This window comes from Ctenopharyngodon idella, chromosome 24 (genome assembly GCF_019924925.1).
Source record: "Ctenopharyngodon idella isolate HZGC_01 chromosome 24, HZGC01, whole genome shotgun sequence".
In the NCBI taxonomy this organism is placed as follows: Eukaryota; Metazoa; Chordata; class Actinopteri; order Cypriniformes; family Xenocyprididae; genus Ctenopharyngodon; species Ctenopharyngodon idella.
In genome coordinates this window covers 15,191,331-15,215,720 of record NC_067243.1, presented here as the reverse complement: position 1 = coordinate 15,215,720, position 24,390 = coordinate 15,191,331, and the positions used below count along the sequence as shown (strand labels likewise).

General features: G+C 36.2%; 1 protein-coding gene across 1 annotated transcript in view; it reads right to left on the bottom strand.

Moving 5' to 3' along the window:
• Window positions 1-24,390, bottom strand: part of si:ch211-269c21.2 (carbohydrate sulfotransferase 8) — a 56,655-nt gene that overhangs the window by 4,269 nt on the left and 27,996 nt on the right. Inside the window, exon 3 of the mRNA XM_051884886.1 lies at window positions 1,884-1,924. Coding sequence (XP_051740846.1) covers window positions 1,884-1,924 — 41 coding nt within the window. The remainder of the gene's footprint in view (window positions 1-1,883; window positions 1,925-24,390) is intronic.

Here is a 24,390-nt window from a genome sequence, read left to right as displayed (position 1 = left end):
TTCCGAATCCATCGTGATTCTCTCTCGAATCGATTCTGAGATTAGTTTTTAACAACAGATGGAACTGCGTGCTTTAGAAATAGCCGTACTCTGCTTCCTTTCAATTCCTTACACACACCACTTGAACTCTAAAATAATCATTCATAAAGTTCGAAAAGGTTGAAGCGAATTGCAAGGGTGTTTGCAGTGGGCTGTTTTATATTAATCTCGCATCATAAAAGCATTCTGAGGTACAAATACATTCTCAGTCTCAGCCGAATGCACGAGCGCTCTTCTTCGTGAGTATTTGAGCGTGCAGTTAAAAAACTAGCCTAGAGCGCCATCTGCTGTTAAAAACTAAGCTCAGTCGATTCAAGAGAGAATTGCGATGCATTCGGAAAATCAATCCACAAATCGAGATGAATCGATTTATTTTCCCAGCCCTATCCATATTGCCGGAAGTGAGAGACTGTAAGTTTTCAATGCTTATATCTTATAAATGCGAATTTTATCATTGTTTTGGAGCACACCAGCTTACACATAACAGTAAGGCTAACATATTCATACTAAAAGCCAAAAAATGGGAACTTTAAGTGTACTTAAAAACTGTTTAATTGTATGTCTGTTTCTTAACACACTTAAGTACACTTTTAAAATTACTTTGCAATAATGTCAGATCAAAAGATTTACGCTAAAAGACGCTTTATATCATTATGTTTTAATAATCTTTTTTTTGTATTTCAAAGAAGTACACTTATTTTGATGTGTTGACTAACATATTAAAGCACATGTAAAGTACTTGATTATAATTTTAACTGTAGTGTGTTATTCAAAATTACATTTAAAGTTAATATATTTTAAATGTACTAAATTGCAACTTCCACATTACAAATGTGTAAATACATGATACAAAAGTTTTAATAGAAATAACATTAAAGTACGTTTTAATTTACCATAAATGCTTGTCGGTACATGAAATTCAAAATATATGTATGCTTAAGTTCTACTTAATGGGGGTTAAAAAAGGAACTTTTAAGGTCAGCTAAAATGTACACTATAAAACATTTTCATTTAATTGCTATTAAGATACAAAAACATTACATTAGTTTGCACTTAAGTATATTCTTTTAAAGTATATACTTCAGTAAAGTCTTTTTAGAGTACTTCCGCAATAAGTACTCTTTTTAAAAATATGCTAATTTTTTATTCACAAGGGCATTTGTTACAGGAGTTGATTTTTTTTTTTTTTTTTTTTTACCAAAACCTTTTTATCTTTTGTTCTATGAAGTTCCTATTAAAATGATTTTTACAATGATTTTTGTTTCCCAGACCTAGACTTTTAATCTTAAAATATAAAAAGCCATCATAAAATTATGAGTATTATGTGTTTAAATCTAATTAGATTAAGAAACAATAATAAAGCATTTAATATTTATTGTGTAAAAGTGATTTATATCACTTTTTTTTTTAAAGAAAATACGACTGTCACACAGTTGCTTTCAAAAAGTGTAAAATATAATTCAATTGACTGTATTTAGGATACATAAATACAAGCTATGAAATTTAAGTAAGGAAATAGATTATTCCCATTTTATTCCAAACATGTAAAAAATGTCATTTCCACACAGTGTTTTGTCAAACACAAAACATAATTTGAGCTTTAAATATCTAAAAGTCCACATGGCTAAAAGACAAACTACAAGCCATGTTTCAAAAGAAAATACATCAACACAGGAACTATTTCATGGGCATTTACAAGAGAAAATTGTGGTTTTAAAGTCTTGTCTCTGCAATGGCAACCACCAAGTGGTGCTAGCGCACAATAATTCCAGCAGCAGCAGCAGCACATGACTGAAGCAGGCACTTGTGAAAATCCTTGTGATTGTTCAGATGAATAAGCTTACCTTTCTTATGGCCTGCACTTGGGTGAATATGACCTTTGTACCTGAGGGAAACAAAAGAGAGGGAACGTTAAGATGACATTTCGGGCTTATCCGTTTTTACAACCCATGTACCATGAAAGTGAACTTTTGGGTTCAGGAATTTTTATCAAGCTGCTTACATTCAAAGCGCAACCAACGAGAAGTTATACTGAAACCACAGTCCACCTGAATGTGCTGAATAAAGGAGCATATGGCTCAGCGAAGTGGTGTCCTTGCTTTAGTTTTTTCCTCATACATAGACAAAGTGAAGAGAAAGGGCGGGCGGACGGAGGGAGGTTGACTCCTGTGGTCGACTGCTAATGTTTATGTGCCATTGCTTGCAGCAGCTCCAGATGGTCTCCCAGCAGCCTGACAAACATCATCTTGACATCAAAGGTTATTGTGTATGAACAGAGGTGTGTGTCAAAAGATATTCGTTAGTATTCACCATGGGAAAAGTCTGGAGTCCGAAGTGTATGCCTTCTTAAGGGGGAACGAGATTAGAAGATGGCCTGAGTCATACCGAATCAGACTTTGCAGCTCTGGCAGAGACGTCTCAATGCTTTGACACTGACCTATGGAAGGGCAGAGACTAGCATTGATTAGATGCCAAAGCTATGACACTTCTCGTTGATAGATTCATTGCAGGCAGCGGCCTGACTCGGGTTTGAGAGCTACAGCAGGTTATTTACAGGCCGGAAGAAGGGGCTGAGGAGTCGACTGCCCTTCCCAGGGATGTTCGGAGCATGTATCAAACTGCAAAAGTCATGCCCCCCAGTGGTGAACTACTGAAATTTCGAAAAACTTATGACATAACAAAGCCTCATTTACTGAAATCACATGACTTTGGCAGTTTGATACATGCTCCGAACCACTGATTTGAAACAAAAGATTCGTAAAGCTTCGAAGCTTCATGAAGCAGTGTTTTGAAATCGCCCATCACTAGATATTGTTGAATAAAGTCGTTATTTTGTTTTTTTGGTGCACAAAAAGTATTCTTGTCACTTCATAACATTAAGGTTGAACCACTGTAGTCACATGAACTGTTTTAAATATGTCTTTAGTAGCTTTCTGGGCATCTGAAAGTGTTAATTATCTTGCTGTCAATGCAGGCCTCACTGAGCCAACGGATTTCATCAAAAATATTTTAATTTGTAAACTAACCCTTTAATTCACGTCTTACTGTGAACGATTCAGTGGTGCATATTATTCCAAAGAAAAACTGTCCTTGCAGTCTTTTAATCAAAATGTAATAGTTTATACACATTTCAGAGAGACCAAGAATGTTTTTGCTTTTATAAAAAGTAAAAAAAAAAAAAAAAAAAGTAGTGATATATGGCGCAACCACCAGCACGTCTAGCACGTTCACATAGAAAAACACATTGGAACACAAAAATGTGCCTTTATCCTTCCTCTGAAACTTTTCGTTCATGACACTTCAGGTCTCTACACTTCAACTAAATATGTCACAAATTAGTCACATGACCAAAAAAAACTTGTTGATAACCTGGTGTTTCCTGCACAAAACAACTATGTCCAATTTGCGACCAAACGACTCTTATGAGTCAGTCAAAAAGATTCACTAGGTAGTGGTTTGAATCAGACTCACTAAGATGAATCATTCAGAACTGTTGAAATGTTCATTACAAGTTTTTGACCTATTCATCAAAATCCATCATATATTTCCCTACATTTTAATGTATAACAATGCTAATAAAACCTGTTTAGTGTATATAATGATTACAAATAAATACATAGAGTCATATTTGTCTTCACAAAGTTCTGGAAAACAATACAGTTCATTGCATTGGTGCATAAACCTACATGTAATCAGATTTGGAAGTTTCCTGTAATGAGGACACTGTATAGGTTGTAATTTCCCATAGATGAGTGAGAATGAATTTCAAAGAGAATCTGCAAAATATTCATGGCGTTTCTTCTCTTTTATTCATAAATTCATAAAATCCTGCTGGTGAGCCTGTTTTATCCTGCACAATTTGTGTCATAATGCATTATTTTACTTAATCTGGCCACAATGCTGTGTGCTGTGGAGTGTATACCAACATAAGGATCAACACAAACTGTATACTATTAACAAACTGTGCATAATTTGTCACAAAATAATGCCATTTAGATATGAAGTGCCCATCCATGCTGTTTTTTTTCATGTCAAAATAAATTTTCCACACTGCAGATAAACAAAATATAATCGAAGTTTAAAAATACGGTGGATCAACCATGTATAAACCCACGTAAATGATTTGGCTAAAAATCAGTCATGAATTATTAAATGAAGCATATTTCCCAAAATTATGTGGGTCGCGATAAGTTATACTAATAGTAAGTGATAGTGAACTATTACCATTACAAATGCTATTAACATTAAAAACACTATTACATGTAATATTAAATTTTTCATTCATGACACTTCATGTCTCTACACATGACCAAAAATGTAAACTTGTTGACAACCTGGTGTTTTCTACACAAAACAACAATGTACAAATTGCGACCAAACATCTCTTATGAACCTGTTCTTTCTAATGCACCAGTCAAATTTATTTGGTGTTAATCCTCAATATTGCTCAATTATTGAACTTGCTACAATTCAGAGATGTTAAAGTTTTATTGTAAAGTTATAAAAAGGAATATCAAGCAGCACAGAATGGAATAAAAGATAGTATGCGCTCGCACGGATGCACAGCCTTGTGCGTTGACCCGACTGTATGCAATTCTCTTACGCTGTATGGGTCTGCAAGATCTCTCACTTGAGTGGGATGAGGTGAGACAGGGAGGAAAGGAGAAGGCAGGAGAGATTGTGTGAAAGATAACAGACGATCCCTGTAAACAGCTAATGTCTTTGCCGCTGCGCGTCTCCCTCCTGCTGGCACCGGCAGATCACTCAGTTCTATTAGATCAGAGTCTCGTCAGAGACGGCCGCCCTAAACGACATGAGGTGAAGCAGGAGAGCGACGCTGCTGCACGGTGGGAGCTGGCAGTAATGGAGCACTGCAGACAGCCTCGCTCCCAATGACTTCACAGCTTATGAATAACTCAAATCCTGGGAAGAGAGTGGGAACACGGAACGAGGGACTCTCACTGGTCCCACCAGCGTCTGATCTTCTAGAATGCTCTAGTAGTCCTAACCAAAGTTAAGTTTTTATAAAAGAAACTGAAAAAAACATTGCAACACGCTACTTGTAATGTAAACAAATGACTTTTTGGAAGTAACTGTCACAGTGGAGTCGGTAAGGAAGAGGAGATAAGGATATATATGCAGCACTTCTACTTTGGAAAAGACAATACTTGACACTGAACTGAGGGAACTAAGGGTAAGTTTACACGACAACGATGTACTAAAAATGGAAATGTTTTTTCTTTGCGTTTTTCACATACAGATGACAATGTTGTCAAAGCAATGCCCGTTCACACGGATCCACGAAAACGACTAAAAACACTGTATTATGTATGCCAGGCCAGTAGGTGGCGATGTCACTTTGTAAAGAAACACTACACACCAACATGTAATTTGCATGCGCATGAGATCACCGTTTTCACAAATTCGCATTTTTGTAGTTTACACGGAGACGATAATGGTATCATTTTCAAAAACTTGCACTTTAAAACCCATTTTCAAAAGTTTGTGTTTTCAGACCCCCAAAACACTGTTGTCGTGTAAATGAACAGCCGAAACACATTGTGTCATGTAAACGGCCTCCAAGGGCAATGAATACACAAGATAATGAGGAACTAAACAAGACACAGGTGATAACGATGAGAACCCATGGAAACAAACTAGCAATGGGAACAAAGGAAACAGGAAAACAAGAACAAACTAAGAGTCCAAGAAAATGTGTGGTATTCTTTCCAGAAAAATCTAGAAATGTTTGTCTATTTAGTGTAATTTTGCACTTTCTTGTCACTTAAAATGATGTTTACCGTGATTCAAATTGTTGGCGTGTTGCTATTTTGAGGCAACTGAAAACGACTGCGCCATTGACCAACAAAAACCTGGTCTAAAGTCAATGGAGCAATATTTTATTTTTTGTTATTTAAAGGGTTAGTTCACCCAAAAATGTAAATTCTGTCATTAATTACTCACCTTCATGTCGTTCCACATCTTCGTTCATCTTCGGAACACAAATGAAGATATTTTTGATGAAATCCGATGGCTCAGTGAGGCCTGCATTGACAGCAAGATAATTAACACTTTCAAACGCCCAGAAAGCTACTAAAGACATATTTAAAACAGTTCATGTGACTACAGTGGTTCAACCTTAATGTTATGTAGCGATGAGAAACTTTTTGTGCGCCAAAAAAAACAAAATAACGACTTTATTCAACAATATCAAAACACTGCTTCATGAAGCTTCGAAGCTTTGCGAATCTTTTGTTTGAATCAGTGGTTCAGAGCGTGTATCAAACTGCCAAAGTCACGTGAACCATTGAAATTTCGAAACACTTATGACATAACGAAGCCTTGTTTACTGAAATCATGTGACTTTGGCAGTTTGATAAACACTCCGAACCACTGATTCGAAACAAAACATTCGTAAAGCTTCGAAGCTTCATGAAGCAGTGTTTTGAAATCGCCCATCACTAGATATTGTTGAATAAAGTCGTTATTTCGTTTATTTGGTGCACAAAAAGTATTCTCGTCGCTTCATAACATTAAGGTAGAACCACTGTAGTCACATGAACTGTTTTAAATATGTCTTTAGTAGCTTTCTGGGCGTTTGAAAGTGTTAATTATCTTGCTGTCAATGCAGGCCTCACTGAGCCATCAGATTTTATCAAAAATATCTTAATTTGTGTTCCGAAGATGAACGAAGGTCTTACGGGTGTGGAACGACATGAGGGTGAGTAATTAATGACATAATTTTCATTTTTGGGTGAACTAACCCTTTAAAGGGCGCGTTAGTAATATGCGCCTATAGGTGGGTGCACAACGCGCTGCTTGTTACACACACAGGGATGCGCAGCAGCACACAAATATTTTTGAATATTAAAAATAAAAGGATTACAATGTAAAATATCATTATTGTGTGTATAAAGATAAAAATGCCTACATTTCATAATGGATAGTAAACTTTTAAACTGTTTAAACTGGCTTTTCAGGTTGAGGGTGTCTACATTCCACCATGGCAATTAAACGGAATTGGAGATGACATTTATTGTTACGCCCAAAACATACCCATGACTCATTAAGAAAATAGGTTTAACCCTTTTAGACCACGGCTGCCATGACGATCATTTTTTCGATCAGTAAACTTAAAAAAGTGCACCTTCAGACCATGAGCTTAGATCGTTAAAATGGGGCCCAATTAGTTACTTTTATAGGAGAAGTGCAATAATATGACATAAAATTTCCCAACACTAACAGCAGATAACCATCATATGAAATTATATACCCTCTTGTTGGGTTCTTTTATGCCGTATGCTATTGATATGGATTAAGATACTGTTTCACTGATGCTTGATATAAAGTTATACAACAGACATCTGAAGAGGCAGAGAAGAGCAAAAGCAAGCAGAGTGCCTGTCACATCTAATGCAGGAGCTCTTTGTTTACCATGGTGCAGCTTTGCACAAAATCAAATCAATATGTCATAAACATGGCGACAGTCTCTGGCATGATGAGATGTTACTGATTTGACAGAAACAGAGAAGCAAGGTTTACGCTTGAACAGCAGCCAAAGGGGTCAAGGTTTGGCTGGTTAGTAAGGTCTAGTTAGCCCCTATAACTAACTATATTTATATTTATGTCACTATAATTACTGATATTTTATCATTACATAACATACTTTCTATATACAAATACATTGGACTATTGTTTAACATTTTGAGGGCAGCGAAGTATCATGTCGAACCACTGAGACAAATAATGAGGCTAAATTTGGTGGTAAAATACGCAGCTGTCAACATCTCCATTGGCACACTGTGTGAGATGTGGTGACTGACTATAATAATGGTTTCCTGATATTAGTCCTCTTCATTAGACTTAATGCACTGTGAAAAACTCACATCATTTTCACACAACTGATTTGTATGCCTGTCTAACCTTGTTAGAATCCAGCAACAACTAAATCAGGAAGACTTAGTCTATTGCCATAAATGATGGTAAATATACCAATTGGTGCATTAGAGATGAGTTAAATTCACCTTGAAATACAAACTCAACTTGAGGGTTTCAACTGTCTAAATAAGCAAAGATGTCGCAAGGAAACAGCTTATATCAGGTATCAAAGCAAGATGTATTTATAAGAATGAAAAAAATAATTAAGATGTGTTTGCCAGACAGACAGTGGGCGTATGAGTGTGTATATGTGTGTTTCTTTCAAATAGCTTTAAAACTCAGAAACGAATAGAAGAATTTCACCTTGCTTTGAAAGTATTTGTTGCCTGGCTGCAGGAATATGAATTTAAAAATTAGTAATAACATATAAAAATGTATCATCTTTAACGGAGTGTCTATTTACACTAAGTGCAAATAGCGTCCCTTGTTGGCAAATGCTATTTACACTAGCTCTGCCCACCAATGTGTGGTTGGGCCACTCAAGTTTTAAAAAAGACACACAGACTTCAACATCTTCAGTGGTGTAGCAGTAGCGCGTAAGACTTGCAGACCTGGCTTTTAACGCCATCGACGCATGTTCGAATCCGCCTTTTGCCGAGCTCGCATTTATTTTCAATAAAAATGAAAATGTGATTTCCTAAAAGTGGAAATAAACTTCGAACAAGTGTGTAATAATATTAAAAGTGATTATTGGGTAGGGTTAGGTGAATCGCTATCGTTATCGCTAAGAAAATATGCTATTTTTACTTAGTGTAAATAGCATCTGTCGCTATTTGCACTTAGTGTAAATAGCCGCTGCCCATCTTTAATGCTACAGGTTAAATACAAGTTATGCTCTCTATACCATAAAAAATTATTTTGAATGATGCTGAAAAAAACATTAATATTGTGAAATATTATTACAACTGTAAAATAACTGTTTTCTATTTTAATATATTTTAAAATGTAATTTATTCCTGTGAATTTTCAGCATCATTACTCCAGTCTTCAGTGTCATGTGATCCTTCAGAAATCATTCTAATATGCTAATTTGATACTCAAGAAACATTTATTATTATTATCAATGTTTAAAACAGTTGATCTGCTTAATATTTTTTGTAATAAAAAAATGTGATACATTTATTTCAGGATCCTTTGATGAAGAAATCATCATTAAATCATAAAAACATTTACTGTCACTTTTGATCAAATTAATGCGTCTTTGCTGTATTAATTTCTTCTAAATAAACAATCTTAGTGACCCCAAACTTTTGAACGGTAGTGTATTTATACATTTTTAGGAAAGTTATAATGGAAGATATTGAAAACTTCCATGATGAAGTTCCATGAGTTACTCTGTTAATCTAAAGTATCATGGATTTCTGTCTGAAAGATCTTCAGGCGAATGTCTGGAATGGACACTTAAAGTTGATCATTTATGGAACTCTAAAGTGCATAAAGGATCACAACAATGTCTCTCTCTCTTTCTGAACGAACTGTGACATCCATATGGGCCATCCACACATCAATATTTATACCTGGCAGTCACAGGAAGAGTAAACACCTCTGGCTGCCACCGTCAAGAAGGGGACGAATGAATGAACTGCGTGTGAGGGAGGGAAAATGAGCAAATTGCAGCAAGATGGAAGGATTTAGTGAGTGATGGGGTGATAGATTTCGTGATTGATTGGACAGAGGAACGGTTAGATGGCTATAAGGATGGATGACCTGATGGATATGGTTGTTAAGAATGTAGTTTGCAATTTGTGTCTGGCCATTTCCTGCTCAAATCCGGCCCATTTTCAGTCAAGTGTCCTTCTGCCGTCTGATGAACACGTCGGCGACTCTACATCCAATTATCGTCCCACGGTGACACATGCGCGCGTTTATTTACAAATAGCCTACTTTTTCAATATACGCAGTCTTTTCATCGATGCTGTTGTCCTTGACTAACCCGGACATTTTGGAAATGTGTAAAGAGACTCATTTATTGTAAGCTGTTTACTTGTTTATCCTGTTGTGTACCAGCGGGCCCCCTGGTGGCACATCCGTCTGTTGTTAGCTGCTGTGTGTGTGTGTGTGTGTGTGTGTGATATCTGGCTCTCTCCCCTCTCTCTGCATGAGCCTGCGTTCTCTCCAGAACTTCATTAGCTTGATTAACATTCATGTCCCACCTTCCTTCACCTCGTGCTGTCAGCTACTGACTTCTTAACTAACTTACACACCCCCTAGACCTGATCGCTTGTCTTGACATTGGTACCGTCTTTCAGCCCACTTCAAGCTAACATGTACTATAAAGCATGTTTACTGGACATCAGAGCCTAATCTGTTTCTGATTCACAAACTCTCATTTTGATACATATATAGTACTTTTCAAAAGTCTGGGGTCAGTACAATTTTTTTCAGCACGGCATATTAATTTGATCAAAAGTGACAGTAAAGACTAAATATGGCTCTGTTTACACCTAGTATTAAGATGCGTTTTGGTCGATCGGATCACAAGTGAACGCTAAATACTAGGGGTGAGACAGAATATCGATAGGACGATATATCATTGTCCTTCTCCTTGCGATATTAGAATCTAAAAACGCGCGGAAAACATGGTAGCGCCGTTTTCACCTTCTTTCCAAAGCGCTCGGGAGCTTGCGCTCCCGTGGTGTCTGCCGTTACTAAGCAATCGTGAACCGGGTTCTCTATGAAGATGAGGAAGTTTAGCAAAGGATTAACAGATTCCCAGCCACCATATTAGCTCTACTGCTATATATATTTATCGAGATGAGAACTAAAAATTGCCTTTTGCTTTTGTGGTGGAACAAAAGCCACAAAAGACCGCCTACTGACCTAATGCGTAAACATTATGTGAAAGTGTGCTAGCCAGATGAGATTTAAACTTAGTTGGATGAAAACCCGAGTTTGGTTTGAAGATGAAAAACGTACCAAGCACAATGTTCTCTCACCATTCCTGATTTCTAACACAAACTCACAGGTCTTGCGGCTGTCAGAGCAGGAACGAAAGCTGCTGATCTCCGTATGTTTTTCCGTTGTCTCCGGTCACATTCATATGTAAATTGCGTGAGCTTATTTTGTCCATTAGATCGAAAGATCTAAAAAAGCCCATTCATTTAACTGCACATAGACCTTCCCCTTGAAGAAATCAGGACAGAAGTGGTTGAAAGTGGACAAACACGGATTGAAACACCAGCTGTAAACAGGAATGTGTCTACTTGTGATCCGATCGACCAAAACTCATCTTAATACTAGGTGTAAACATGGCCTTACTTTGTTACAAATCAATGCTGCAAAATAAACTTTCTTTTCATCAAAGAATCCTGAAAAACTTTTTGCACATTTTACGCAAACATTGACCATTGATAATAATGATAATAAATGTTTCTTGAGCAGCAAATCAGCATATTAGAATGATTTCTGAAGGATCATGTGACACTGAAGACTGGAGTAATGATGCTGAAAATTCAGCTTTGATCACAGGAATAAACTGAAAAAATGTAAGAAATAGCAACATCAATTTAACTAAATCAAATTGATGTTGATTTAGTAGCTGCTCTTTTTGTATTATTTAAAAATGACAAACTCATAAGTCATTTGTTCCTGAATTGGACTACACTGGTTGTGCTGTTTTAGATTCACTAAAAAGAATCAGTTCAGAAGAGTCATTCGTTTAATCGCACTGTATATTACAGCCTGTGAGGATAGCTCGATAATAAGATGAGTTTTCTTGCTATTATTTGACACATTTTTGGTCTGCTCTTATCACTAATCTCTCACATTTCTTCAAAAGACACAAGTCATATGCATCCCTTCTAAAAGGTTGACAGTATCTGTCCACATTGTGTGGAAAGGATCTTTGGTAAACTGCTTTTTGGAGCAGAATTTTAATTGTCTGGGTGAATTAAGCTACAAGGAAAACAAATAAAAAATAACAAGACCAGATCAACAACATTCCTGAAAACCTCAAAACAACATAAGAGAACAAATCTGTTTATGATCCTTTAACAGAAAAGTTTGGCACTGAATCCAACTTTAACTCACTTTATGATTCTCACCAACACTGTTTCTTCACCTTTAGCCCTTCTCATGACCTTTCCTGACTTTTCGGCTTATTGTTTCTTCGCATAGGTTGACTACATTGACTACAAACTCACTTATGGAAATATTTTATTTACCAGGCTGTGCATTATTTACACTCAAATTTGTTTACAAGCAACAGCTGTAGGGTTATAGACCATATCCTACCTCTTATTACTTTTCCCATAAAATACCCAATTTTTATTTCAGTTACACTAATGAGGCCACAAGATATAAAACTGCTTTCCCCTCATTTTCTATTGTATACATTCTACTGCCGACTTTCCTTTTTTTTTTTTTGTTATCTGCATCCAGAACACATACAGCATATATAATTCACAGTAGAGTCACACAAAGGAGGAGCCAGTCAGCACACTGAAACACAACATCAATTCTGCTGGAGTCAAAACCTCCAAGACATCCAGACCATGACCCAGACCAAGATGTGTCTGCAAAACAAATTCACTCTTACTAAACAAACGTGTTGTGCTGTAGGTGAGGAATACACCAAATAACACACATGTAGAATTATAATATAGATATATTGGTTTAATTATGCTAATTATACAATTAAAGCTTACTTAATCCATTTTAGGTCTGAACACAAATGTATTAAGTAAACTGAATGAATTTGTTGGATTATTTTTTTGTTTTTTATAAGTACAAGCAGAAAAATATTTTTTTGAGTGAGATGAAAGATGATGATTTCTTTAATGGTTCTCCAACATTTTTTGATTCATCAAGGCAACTGATCAATAAAAACATTTTCATCTGCATCCTTTAAAACCCAATACGCATCAACCTCCACATATAACCCCTAGCTTTTGATTTTATGAGGCTTGAGAGCTACAATTGTTCCCAGAGGACGACATCTCCGCACCACCTTTTGTTTGCATGGATCAATTTTAATAAGTAATGAAAATGGATTATTCCATGATTGAAATCCACACTGCGCCACAAATAAGATGAGTCTGAAGACTACTCTTTCCCAGGGTGAGAGGATTGAACATTTCTACAGTTCAGAAAGAAGCTGGTCTCCTCTGACCTTGAGGCGCTTCATAAGGAAACAGTGAAATCTGGAATGCTGCTTTGCAAAGCTATTCTATATTAAAGGCAAAAACCTTTGCCTTCCAACAAAAATGTCATACTAGTAAAATGAAATCTTAAGCAACTTCCTTCTCTCTCTCTCTTGTAATGATATTGCACAGGATATTGCTGCATGCAGAGACACAAGGATTATTGTGTAGCGGGTCTGCAGAGAATGTTTGCTGTGAATCACAGCGTGCTGAATATCAAGGGTCCAAAGTTCTTGTTTTCCCAAAACATAAGACCTAAATAATGCAGACCTGAAAAATCTCCTGTCAAGCACATTTCTCTGAAAAACAAACAGCAGTATCTGTTACTGTCCTTTGAACACTTTTGGGAAACCTTAACGCTAGAAAATCTTTTGGAGTGACAGACATGCAACAATGAGCGAGTTCTGAAGAATTTATTTATCTTTTTGATTAACTATTATATTTAAAGGGGCGATATGTAAGAAGTTTCATGTATGAATTGCATTTTTATTGCCAATGTGTGAACAGCTTGTAATGAAACTTAAAAACGAGACCTTACCCGACTTCCTAGGTGGTCTATGAAAGCCTGATTTTTTTGTGAAAGACTCTGGACTTTTTTTGATGGGAAAATCCAAAGGATGTGACATTTACGCGTGCTCCCGAGAGCCTCTCTTCCGTTCAATGACACATGAAATGAATGCTTACAATGTTCAGGATACTGCCGAAAGAGCCATTCTGTACTGTACTGTAATGTCAATGTGTCATACAAAGAAAAGAGACACTCCAATTCAAATTTGGAGTGTAATTCAAATTACACTCCAAAAAATGCTGGGTTGTTTCAACCCATGTTTGAGTCAAATATGGACAAACTTGAATTAAATTGAATTAAAAAATTTAAACCAATGGTTGGGTTTGTCCATATTTGACCCAAACATAGGTTGAAACAAACCAACATTTTTGGAGTGTATAGTTTCACATAGCCAGATCTATACACTCTTGGGTTATTTTTTCTACCCACACACATACGGGTTAAGCCATTTGGGTAATTTTTTTGGGTTATTTTTTTCAGTGTTTGGGTAGTTTTTGCAGGGGTTGAGTTATTTATCGCTGGCTTTTTGCGACCTCTTCAGGAGAGAGCAGTGCAGATCCGTCAAATTGGTGTATGTCTTCGGTAAAATACAGGTTTGTGTAGATTTTATTTTATCTATAAATTCTTTATTGTGCTGTATATTGTTTCATTTTATGCAAAGCAACATACAGGGGCGCGATGCGAGTCACCTACACGAGTGTCGCGTCGGTCTTTTGCATGATGGAAACACCTGAAGCCTTGCATAAAATTTTATGATTTTATTCAAAAAGATAAAGAATATAAATACTTAGGATGATAAAATATGTTCTCAGATTGTACACTGATTGTTTATGGACAGGTTATGGTCAGTCACAGCATATTTCGGATACAAGTGAAATGTAGGGCGCCGGTCTGAGTTCCCCCTGCTGAACATGATACAGCACGAGATCCAACGGGACAACAGAGACTGGTCGATTACACTTGAATTACTTCTAAATGTTTCATTTTTACTTATAAAATAAAGGAATTATCATATCAACCAGTTGTTGTGTGGAGTATTTAAAGTTTAGAGGATTTAAGTTAATTTGTAAACATTGTAAGTATGACGTATGAAATAAAGTAGAAAAAATAAGCTAGTATTATAGTAAAAATGAATCAACCCATTATGCTGGGTTAAATAAACAACCCAATTTGCTGGGTAAAATTAATCCAATGTGTTCTGTCCTATATTTATCCAGCCCTTGGGTTAAAAACAACCAATTTAGGTGATGATCAGATGCTTTCTTAACTGCTGTTTTCTCATCGCTGTCATTTTTGTTGTGCGTTTCTTTTGTTATTGAGAGGAAAGCAGACAGTACATATTTACATACTCATCTAAATGTCGCTCTCAGCTCGAATGGCATCGGGATGTTCATTAAAAGTATATCAATACAAAGTTATTTCAAACTTCTTTTTTATAAGTGAAGAAGAACAAACAAAAAAACTTCACTGTGAGTATATCGGGACCTTGAATCATGTCTCTTGCAAGCATCTTGCTGGCTGCAGTTCACTTAATGACCACTGGTGTCGCTAATAACAAAGGTTTCTGAATTCTACATATAGCCCCTTTAACATATAAATTTAAGATGGTTAATGAAAAAGTAAGGCATTTAAATGTATACATTGTAAAATGTTTTGCTGTGGACTGCAGAACAACATCGAAATAAACAATATATTTTGTTATATTTATATTTATCTTTTTACTCATCTACTACATAATGTAATGTCTGAAAATATCTCCATCTGGGGTCTATTATCAGCAAATATAAACATATGCGATTTTGATTAACTAATCAGCATTTCATTTTTAATCAACTGACAGCCCTAATATTATATTTTTCAATAGAAGACTGAATCAGCATCACAAACTGGTTCAGTGTAAGGTCAGTCCAACTTGGGTGCTTATCGGGAGCTCATTCATTTCTGGCTTTTACAGTTAATTAAAACCTTACAAGACTGATCCAAATGGGGTATAAGATTATGGCACAAAAAAAAAGAATAGTCACTGGGAAGAGATGCAATAGAGTGAAATCTTTATGCCGTAAATTAAGCCTTTAGTTCAGCTTTAACAGACCTATTCAGTGGGGCGTAATTCAATCTGTGCATTTAAGCAGAACTTTGCTGACAACACAGCTAGCAACTGCTGACCGGTCATATATCATTTGGTTTTAGGCAACATTTCATGTATCTTTATCATTTAGAAGCCCTCATGATATGTTTTTGTACTAACTGCAGTCTGACTAAACATCCTTCCTAATCATCAAAATGTGCAGCTGTAAGGGGAGACCGAGGTCAAAAGCAAGCCGTACTTTGACAATTTTATTTTATTTCTGTGGCAAAACAGTCCAGTGATCTGATCACTGAGCCTCTTCTAGGAATACAAAAGAAATCATAAACGAAAAGGTAATAATTTGCGTCTTCAGATGAATATGAAATATTTCACACAGTAAGAGAGACGCTGGTTGTCAAACATCATCAGTGTTACAGAAAAGTGAGAGAGATCACGTCGTAACCTAACACTAATGATCTGCCTACTGCTGTCCTCACAGAGACACTCTTCATAAATCAGACATCAGTCTTATGACACCGTCTCATAAAACACCCCCGCTATACATGTGCATGATGTGTGTATTCAGCCTTCAGCGTGGAGTATGAGTTTATGATATTATTAAAAATGGTTTATGTGTTAAGTGAGAGTATTTTTTAAGAACGAGCACCCCATTTTAACATATCAAATTAACCTAATTTTTTAGAGTTTAAGAGAATTCAGTAATGTTACTGTCAGGGCCATCAATTTAGAACTAGTCCATATGTAATTTCACAACACATATATACACATAGTTTAATACACGTTATGCTGGATGTTGTGCACAGTAGGCAATGTCAGTTTGATATATTATAGACAAAAATATGCACAACATAAAGATTATCGCCCAAAAGGTTTCAAAATGATACAGTGGTGTGTTTCCCCCCCATTTACTGTCTGTATTTTTGCCTATTTTTACACTGAATGTTCTCAGACCTTCAAACAAAACCTAAAAATACATAAAAGTGATGCATCATGAACAAAAAAACACAACAATGACACATCCTTCATTAATTTATTAAAGAAAGTTATGCAACATACCTTTTGCATAATTGAGACCATTTTGAAAACTAAAAAAGCAAAGAAAGAAGCACTACAATTTTGTTCATTTTACCACCAGATTATATCTATATATACTAACACAATCCTCCAAAAAGAAAAAAAAAAAAAATACTGACTGCATATAATGTTAAAAACGTGCACAAATTCAGATAGGGCAGATAATATCAGATACCTTTTCAAACATTGTAGGCATATTATAACATACAAAATTGTCTGTTGTTTAACATCAACTTAAAGGGATAGTTCACCCAAAAATTAAAATTATCTCATGATTTACTCACCCTCAAGCCATCCTATGTGACTATCTTCTTTCAGATGAACACAATCAGAGATGTATTTAAAAATATCCTTGCTCTCCAAAGATTTATAATGGTTGTGAATGGGGGACCACATTTTGAAGCCAAAAATAAATGCATCCATCCATCATAAATATAATCCATACAGCTCCAGGGGGTTAATAAAGGCCTTCTGGGTTTTTTTGTCAGAAAAATATCCATATTTAAAACTTTATGATCTAAAATAACTAGCTTCCGGCGGACGACTGTACACATACTGCGCAAGTCGACTTGCACCACAAGAGTAACCCCTGACGCGATGTATGACACAGGAAGTAGGAGCATTGTAAGCTTAGACGCCTTTTGTGATTAAACAAATAGGGCTGTGCAACAAACTGAAGCTCCTTTTTTCTTATATCGAAATCCTCCAACATTTCTGTTTAAAATTTCTCATTTTAGACTTCTAATTCTTGACTGGTGTTTTGTTTTTCTCTATCCTCTGAGCTTCCGCTTTCATCATTGCGTCATGCGTCGGGTCAGAGTTCACGCTTCCGCCGCAAATCGATGCGTACGGGCGTCTGCGAAAGCTAGTTATTTTACTTTATAAAGTTTTAAATATGGATATTTTTCTTACAAATCCCATCGCTTCATTTCAGAAGGCCTTTATTAACCCCCTGGAGCCGTATGGATTATATTTATGATGGATGGATGCATTTATTTTGGGCTTAAAAACGCGCCCCCCATTCACTACCATCTTTGGAGAGCCAAGATATTTCTAAATATGTCTCTGATTGTGTTCATCTGAAAGAAGATAGTCGTATACACCTAGGATAGCTTGAGGGTGAGTAAATCATGGGATAATTCATTTTTGGGTGAACTATCCCTTTAAGAGTTTTTTTTTTTTTTTTTTAATTTCATTAAAAGTAAGACTTGCCATTCATTATTCATTCACACCAACAGCCGATTATTTGCCGGGTTATAATGAAGCTATGCGGTTATTATTTTCTGCATCACTAGAAGTGTGAATAGTGAATTGTTTTTAAAGCGGATTCTGTTAGTTAATTCATATGAATAGCAATGGTTTAGTCTGTAGTTGACTATTGGATGTTATTTGATGTTGTCACGAGATATCGGATCAGGATGAAGTCATCTGAACCTGACTTCTGGTGAACTGACACACTGGTCACTCTGATTGGAAATGAAATGGGGAGGCCACAGATTTCAGAAATGGCTTGACCTCTGACTGTCGCCTCGCCTCTGTAACCCAGAGGCCATGAGCAGATCTTTGCTGAACTTCTGAGCACATGCTGCCCACACAAGGATTAGAAATCCTAAGGGAATGAACGACAATGAATTCTCAGTCAAGGGATAGAGAGAAAAGAGGATGGAGGAAGGCTGAGCACATGTTCTGGACTCAAGGGGACCGAAAGGACGAATCATGCATATAATAGCTGCAGCAACAGTTTCGTTACATCACATTATTGCATGTGCAATATTATGAAATCCCAAATGTGACATCATACAGTAATTTTAGTAAGAACAACAACAACAAAAAATGTATATAATTTAGACTGACAGAACATAAAAAAAAAGTTTAGCAGTTACATCAAAAGTGTAACTATTTTTCACCTCTGAATAAAGCAGCGATATCATCTATCCTAGCAATCTCCAGCTCCATCGCGGTGCAGCTGTTTTCCTAGCCACGAATGAAACAGGGTCTACACTTGGATGGGTGAAAATAATTAGGTGCTTGTCATGAGAAAGTGGGTTGTGGCATACCACTCTAACACTGGGCCTACAGTAAATTAAATCTGGAAATGCCAAGTATCCAATTTCTTACTGTTGCCATTATGGTCACCCACCCATATCCATTTATCAATTTTACCCGGCGACGCCTCATTGCTGTACATCACACCACCATCTGCTAGGAATCTGTAAACAGCTTCAGTGCACAAACTTCTCGTAGAGAGATGGACTGTGAACATGGGGATAGAGTCAGATGTGCAGAGACACAAACACACAAATATACGCATCAATGCAGATGGACGAGCAAAAATTATTGCACATACTCAGTACAATACAACAGCCTCTGTTTAATCTGTTTCCTTATCTGACAAAAAGTATTTAAAAATCCATATTTTTGTCCTGTTTTCAAATAAAAAATAACTAGACTGAAACTAAACATCCTTAAAACGAGACAAATTTACTTGAGAAGCAAAACTGCATAAGATTTTAAAGGGTTAGTTCTAATTTATAACTACTCACCCTCATGTCGTTCTACACCCATAAGACCTTCGTTTATCTTCAGAACACAAATTAAGATATTTTTGATGAAATCCGATGGCTCAGTGAGGCCTGCATTGAGAGCAAGATAATTAACACTTTCAGATACCCAGAAAGCTACTAAAGACGTATTTAAAACAGTTCATGTGACTACAGTGGTTTAACCTTAATGTTACACTGCTTCATGTAGCTTCGAAGCTTTACGAATCTTTTGTTTCGAATCAGTGGGTCAGAGCGTGTATCAAACCGCCAAAGTCATGCCCCCCAGTGGTGAACCATTGAAATTTCGAAACACTTATGACGTAATGAAGCCTCGTTTACTGAAATCACATGACTTTGGCAGTTTGATACATGCTCCGAACCACTGATTTGAAACAAAAGATTCGTAAAGCTTCGAAGCTTTATGAAGCAGTGTTTTGAAATCACCCATCACTAGATATTGTTGAATAAAGTTGTTATTTTGTTTTTTTGGCGCACAAAAAGTATTCTTGTCGCTTTATAACATTAAGGTTGAACCACTGTAGTCACATGAACTGTTTTAAATATGTTTTTAGTAGCTTTCTGGGCATCTGAAAGTGTTAATTATCTTGCTGTCAATGCAGGCCTCATTGAGCCATCGGATTTTATCAAAAATATCTTGATTTGTGTTCTGAAGATAAACAAAGGTCTTACGGGTGTGAAATGACATGAGGGTGAGTAATTAATGACAGAAATTTAATTTTTGGGTAAACTAACCCTTTAAGACTTGTTGGTAATGCAAGTATTTTTCTTATTACATTTTCAAAATGTCTTACTTTAAGCTTAAACCTTATTTTTTAGATGTATTGATCAAAAATACAGTAAAAACAGCAATATTGTGACATACTATTACAATTTAAAATAACTGCAATCTATTGTATTATATTTTAAAATGTCATTGATACGTTTTTTTCAGGATACTTTGGTGAGTTCTTTTGTAACATTATATATGTATTTACTGTCACCTTTGATCAATTTAATGTGTCCTTTCTGAATAAAAGTATAAATTTCTTTAAAAACACTTACTGACCCCAAACTTTTGAATGGTAGCGTACATTCTCTACATATTATACACAAGTACAAGTGTACAGCAAGTTTGCTTTTCAAGTAAATTTTTGTTTTAAGGATAATTGGGTATTTTTACTGGAAAAACCTGATAAAAATACTAATTAAAAAGTATATTTGCAGCATACACAGTAGGCTTATTTTCTAAAAAATAATAAAAATTTTGCCAAAAGCATGAAATGCTACTTTCATGTTGTAACTGTTAAGGAGATAAGGGGATTCATCTTTTGGTGACTGCTTAATTAATCTTTTTACTGTAATGCATATCTATAAAATGGCATGATTATAGATTAAAAGGTTGAGATATATCACATTTATGAGTCTTTCTCGCATCTGAACTGAAATTCTAGCTGGGCTAACAATGAATCTTGCATAAAAAAAAGATGACCTTTCAGAGCTATTTTAAGGGTTTAAAGTGGAAAAGACAGGCATCTTCAAAAAAATATAACAAAGTCCTTTGCTTTCTTCTCAAAATACTTTCCCTTCATTTAGTGAGACAAGATAAGTGATGCGAGGGGATGCTGCTTTCAACTAATTAGAGTAACGACCATTAGTCAGTGAGAAATGACACCAAATTGTCACGACTATTTGAAAGTTTAGCATCTTATTTGAAAGATTACAGTCTTTAGGGAGTCAGAAAACATAATAATGATGTGGGGGAAAGAATATGTGATGGTCACGTGTTTACCATCAAATAAGAGCATCCATGTCTTTTTTTCTTCTTCAATTTAATTAGTGAAATCATTGACTGCAACACTCTTCTGCTGGATCCATTTATCCACAGTAATTTAAAATATGACATTTAGCTGACATTTATTTCTGGCTGCTGAGTCTTAAGCAAGTCTGCATGCAACAAATTAATTAACGGTAGGGGACAATATGACAGGATTTCACACATTTGGAATACATGTTGAATTTTCAAAGAGTTGTCGGTGACAAAAAGCCAAAGATCGTACATTGACAGCACTTACAGGGGAAATTTACCAATTTTGCACATTATTGCGTATGTTGTCTGTGTTGTTTTAGCACAGATTCACTAAAGACTACACATTCTTTAATGTATATGACAGCATGTCCATAAATATGTCTATAAAAGTATAAAAACCTTGAAACATATGTTCAACAAAATGAATACATGTTTGATCCTACTTTTACTGCCTTATGCTGACTTCAAAGATCAAAGAGCCAATTTAGAGTTCACACTGAGGCCATCTCTGGGAGAAAAATGCCCATGCCCCTGAACTCTGCCTGAACTATGTGTTCTGATGATGCACAATCCTCAAGACAGATCAGATAAAAGACTTACACCTGAGCCAGCTTCCTCCTGTCCATTATCATCTCCCTGACCCTGTTAACCCGCTGAACCATACTGGTGAACTTTTATTAATGGATTTCTTTACTCAGAAATGAAAATGATAGCTCTGTGTGAGAAAAAGACTGATTATTCACATACATTTTCGTCTGTTTCTCACACAAATCTACTGTTTGTGTCGTAAGGACTAATTTTATGATACTTTTACGGTGCATTCTGTTTGAAGCTTGCAAACTTTGGTCCATGTTCACTGTAATTGCATGGAAAAATATAGCTGCGAGCAGCAATTATCTGGGTTCAAGTGCTTTATAGGCTTGTATTACACTACGGTATTATGTTTTATTTAGCAAACCTGTAACCGTCTCAATCATAGATGGAAAAGACCATTTACAGCCAATACAGGCAATTTAAAATAGGAAATATATAGTTTTTAAAGCTTTTTAACAATTATTGAGGTTGAGCCAAAAACTTAGGACTAGTTCACCAAAGTTGTAATAATCGCCAATATTTAACAAACGATTCGATGGACAGAGGCGGTCCTAGAGGCAAAGTTGCTCAGAATGAGGAGTTCTACCATGTGGTACGAATGTCGTGGGCATGTGCGAAAAATCACGCGATACACAATCCTTTACGCATGTGAAAAATGTGAAGGCGATCCCCAATGGCCAATTTCTTTCAAATTTCTCACAGGCATCTAGGGCCGTGAGTCAAACAGGCCCAGTGAATTTCGTTCCGATCGGCCTCCGTTAACCTTGTCTGATAGCTGCTCAGACTTCATTGGCCGATGGCGGACATGTTTTGTGAGATACGTCAACGTCCTCATAGACAATGATGGCACCTCGGACAAAGACACAGCAAAGACACTCTAAGTCAACCATACTAACGGTGAAGTAGTTATAGCCATTTTCTTGTTTGTTTTTTTTTGCTGTTATAGCACCACCCAGTCACCGTGTCCTTTTTCACGCGACCACAGAATGAGCTCTTACATATGTATGCTGAGTTTGATGAAGATATCTCATTCCGTTTCACGAGTTATAGGCATTTTAGTAAAAGTGGCTCCACCCACTTTGAACATTTTGGTGGCCCTTGGGGACCGTGAATCGAAATTTTAACTTTTTTTGATAATTATTGACAATCAGACTCCGGAGAATCTTGCTGCACTGGTTTGGTTCAGATCGAGCCATAAAACATAGGACTAATTCGTAAAAGTAGGTTTTTCAAAAAATCCAAAATGCCTGAAAATTTTGATGAGCGAATTTTGTCTGTCTTGAGCCAAGGATTCCAACGATATAAGACACTTGAGACTATGCCTAACGGTTCAGGAGTTATGAGCCATTTCGTACCTTTGACCGCTGTAGCGCCCCCGTCAAGCCAATCGGGACGAGCCTTGCTGACGTTGTAGACGGTGTGAGCAAAAAGTTTCAAGACTCTACGACTTACGGTTTAGTCTGCCCGATCCCTTTTAGGGCAGAATGCTGATCCTTGGAAATTCTAACAATTACATTAGGGTTTCACCGCTACGCGCTTGAACTCCTAAAAATGACTGGCAAATTCCTCCTTGCGTGTTCTATTGAAGAAAGAAAGTTTGGAACGACATGAGTGTGAATAAATGATGACAGAATTTTCATTTTTCGATGAATAATTCCTTTAAATATGTAGCTCATTCATTCTGAATAATATATTTGTGTTAATTTTGGCATCACTTGAAATAACCTGTTGTTTTGATGGTGCATTTTAGATGAACACATAATCAGCTTATGCTAGACGACTCTGTCGCTTCACACCTGGAGGTTTGATTTAATCAAAGCCTTGCAGAGAGTGTTATTTTGTCCAGTAAAGCTTATGGGAAAGTTATTGCGAGAGGAGATACTGTCAACCCAGGTGTTTTGTTCATTACCTGACATTGATATTTACATGCAATGTGGCTAGTCTCTAATATAGAAGCCTGAAGCTTCTCCTACCATGAATAAATGCTTCATCCACATGCCTGAGATGCACTTGTACAGCATCAGCATATTTCAGGCCTTGGAGGATAGCCGTGAGTTAATTTAGGCAAAATCATAATGTAGAAGCTCTAAGCTCAAAATTACACCGCCAGACATAGTAATTTCTATCAAAAACATGCCTTAAATGTGATAAATACCCACAAGCATTTATATTCTTATTTGGTGAAACTCACAGAAATTTTACCAGTAGTAATTAATTTAATACTTTTTCATTTCACACTAGTCTCCGCACTAGCGGTGCAGATATTCCACTAACTCTTTCTGCAGTTACATCTTGACAGTCTTTAAGAGTGAATCATTGAATTATTCACTCAACCGTTTTGTTCAAAAAAGGTAATACAATTTGAAAAGAATGAGTAAATTAATTATAATTGAATTGTTAATTTAAATGATCAAAAACACTGATTGGTTCAGGAACGATACAAGTGACTGTCTTTTTGAGTGAGTCATTGAATGGTTTTCTCAACCAATACATTTAAAAGCGCGCTCCTTCATTCAGGAAGAAAACATCAGTAATGTATTTCTAGGAGATGAGCAACGATTCTACAGTGACTTTGTTTGGAATTATTTTTGTTGACT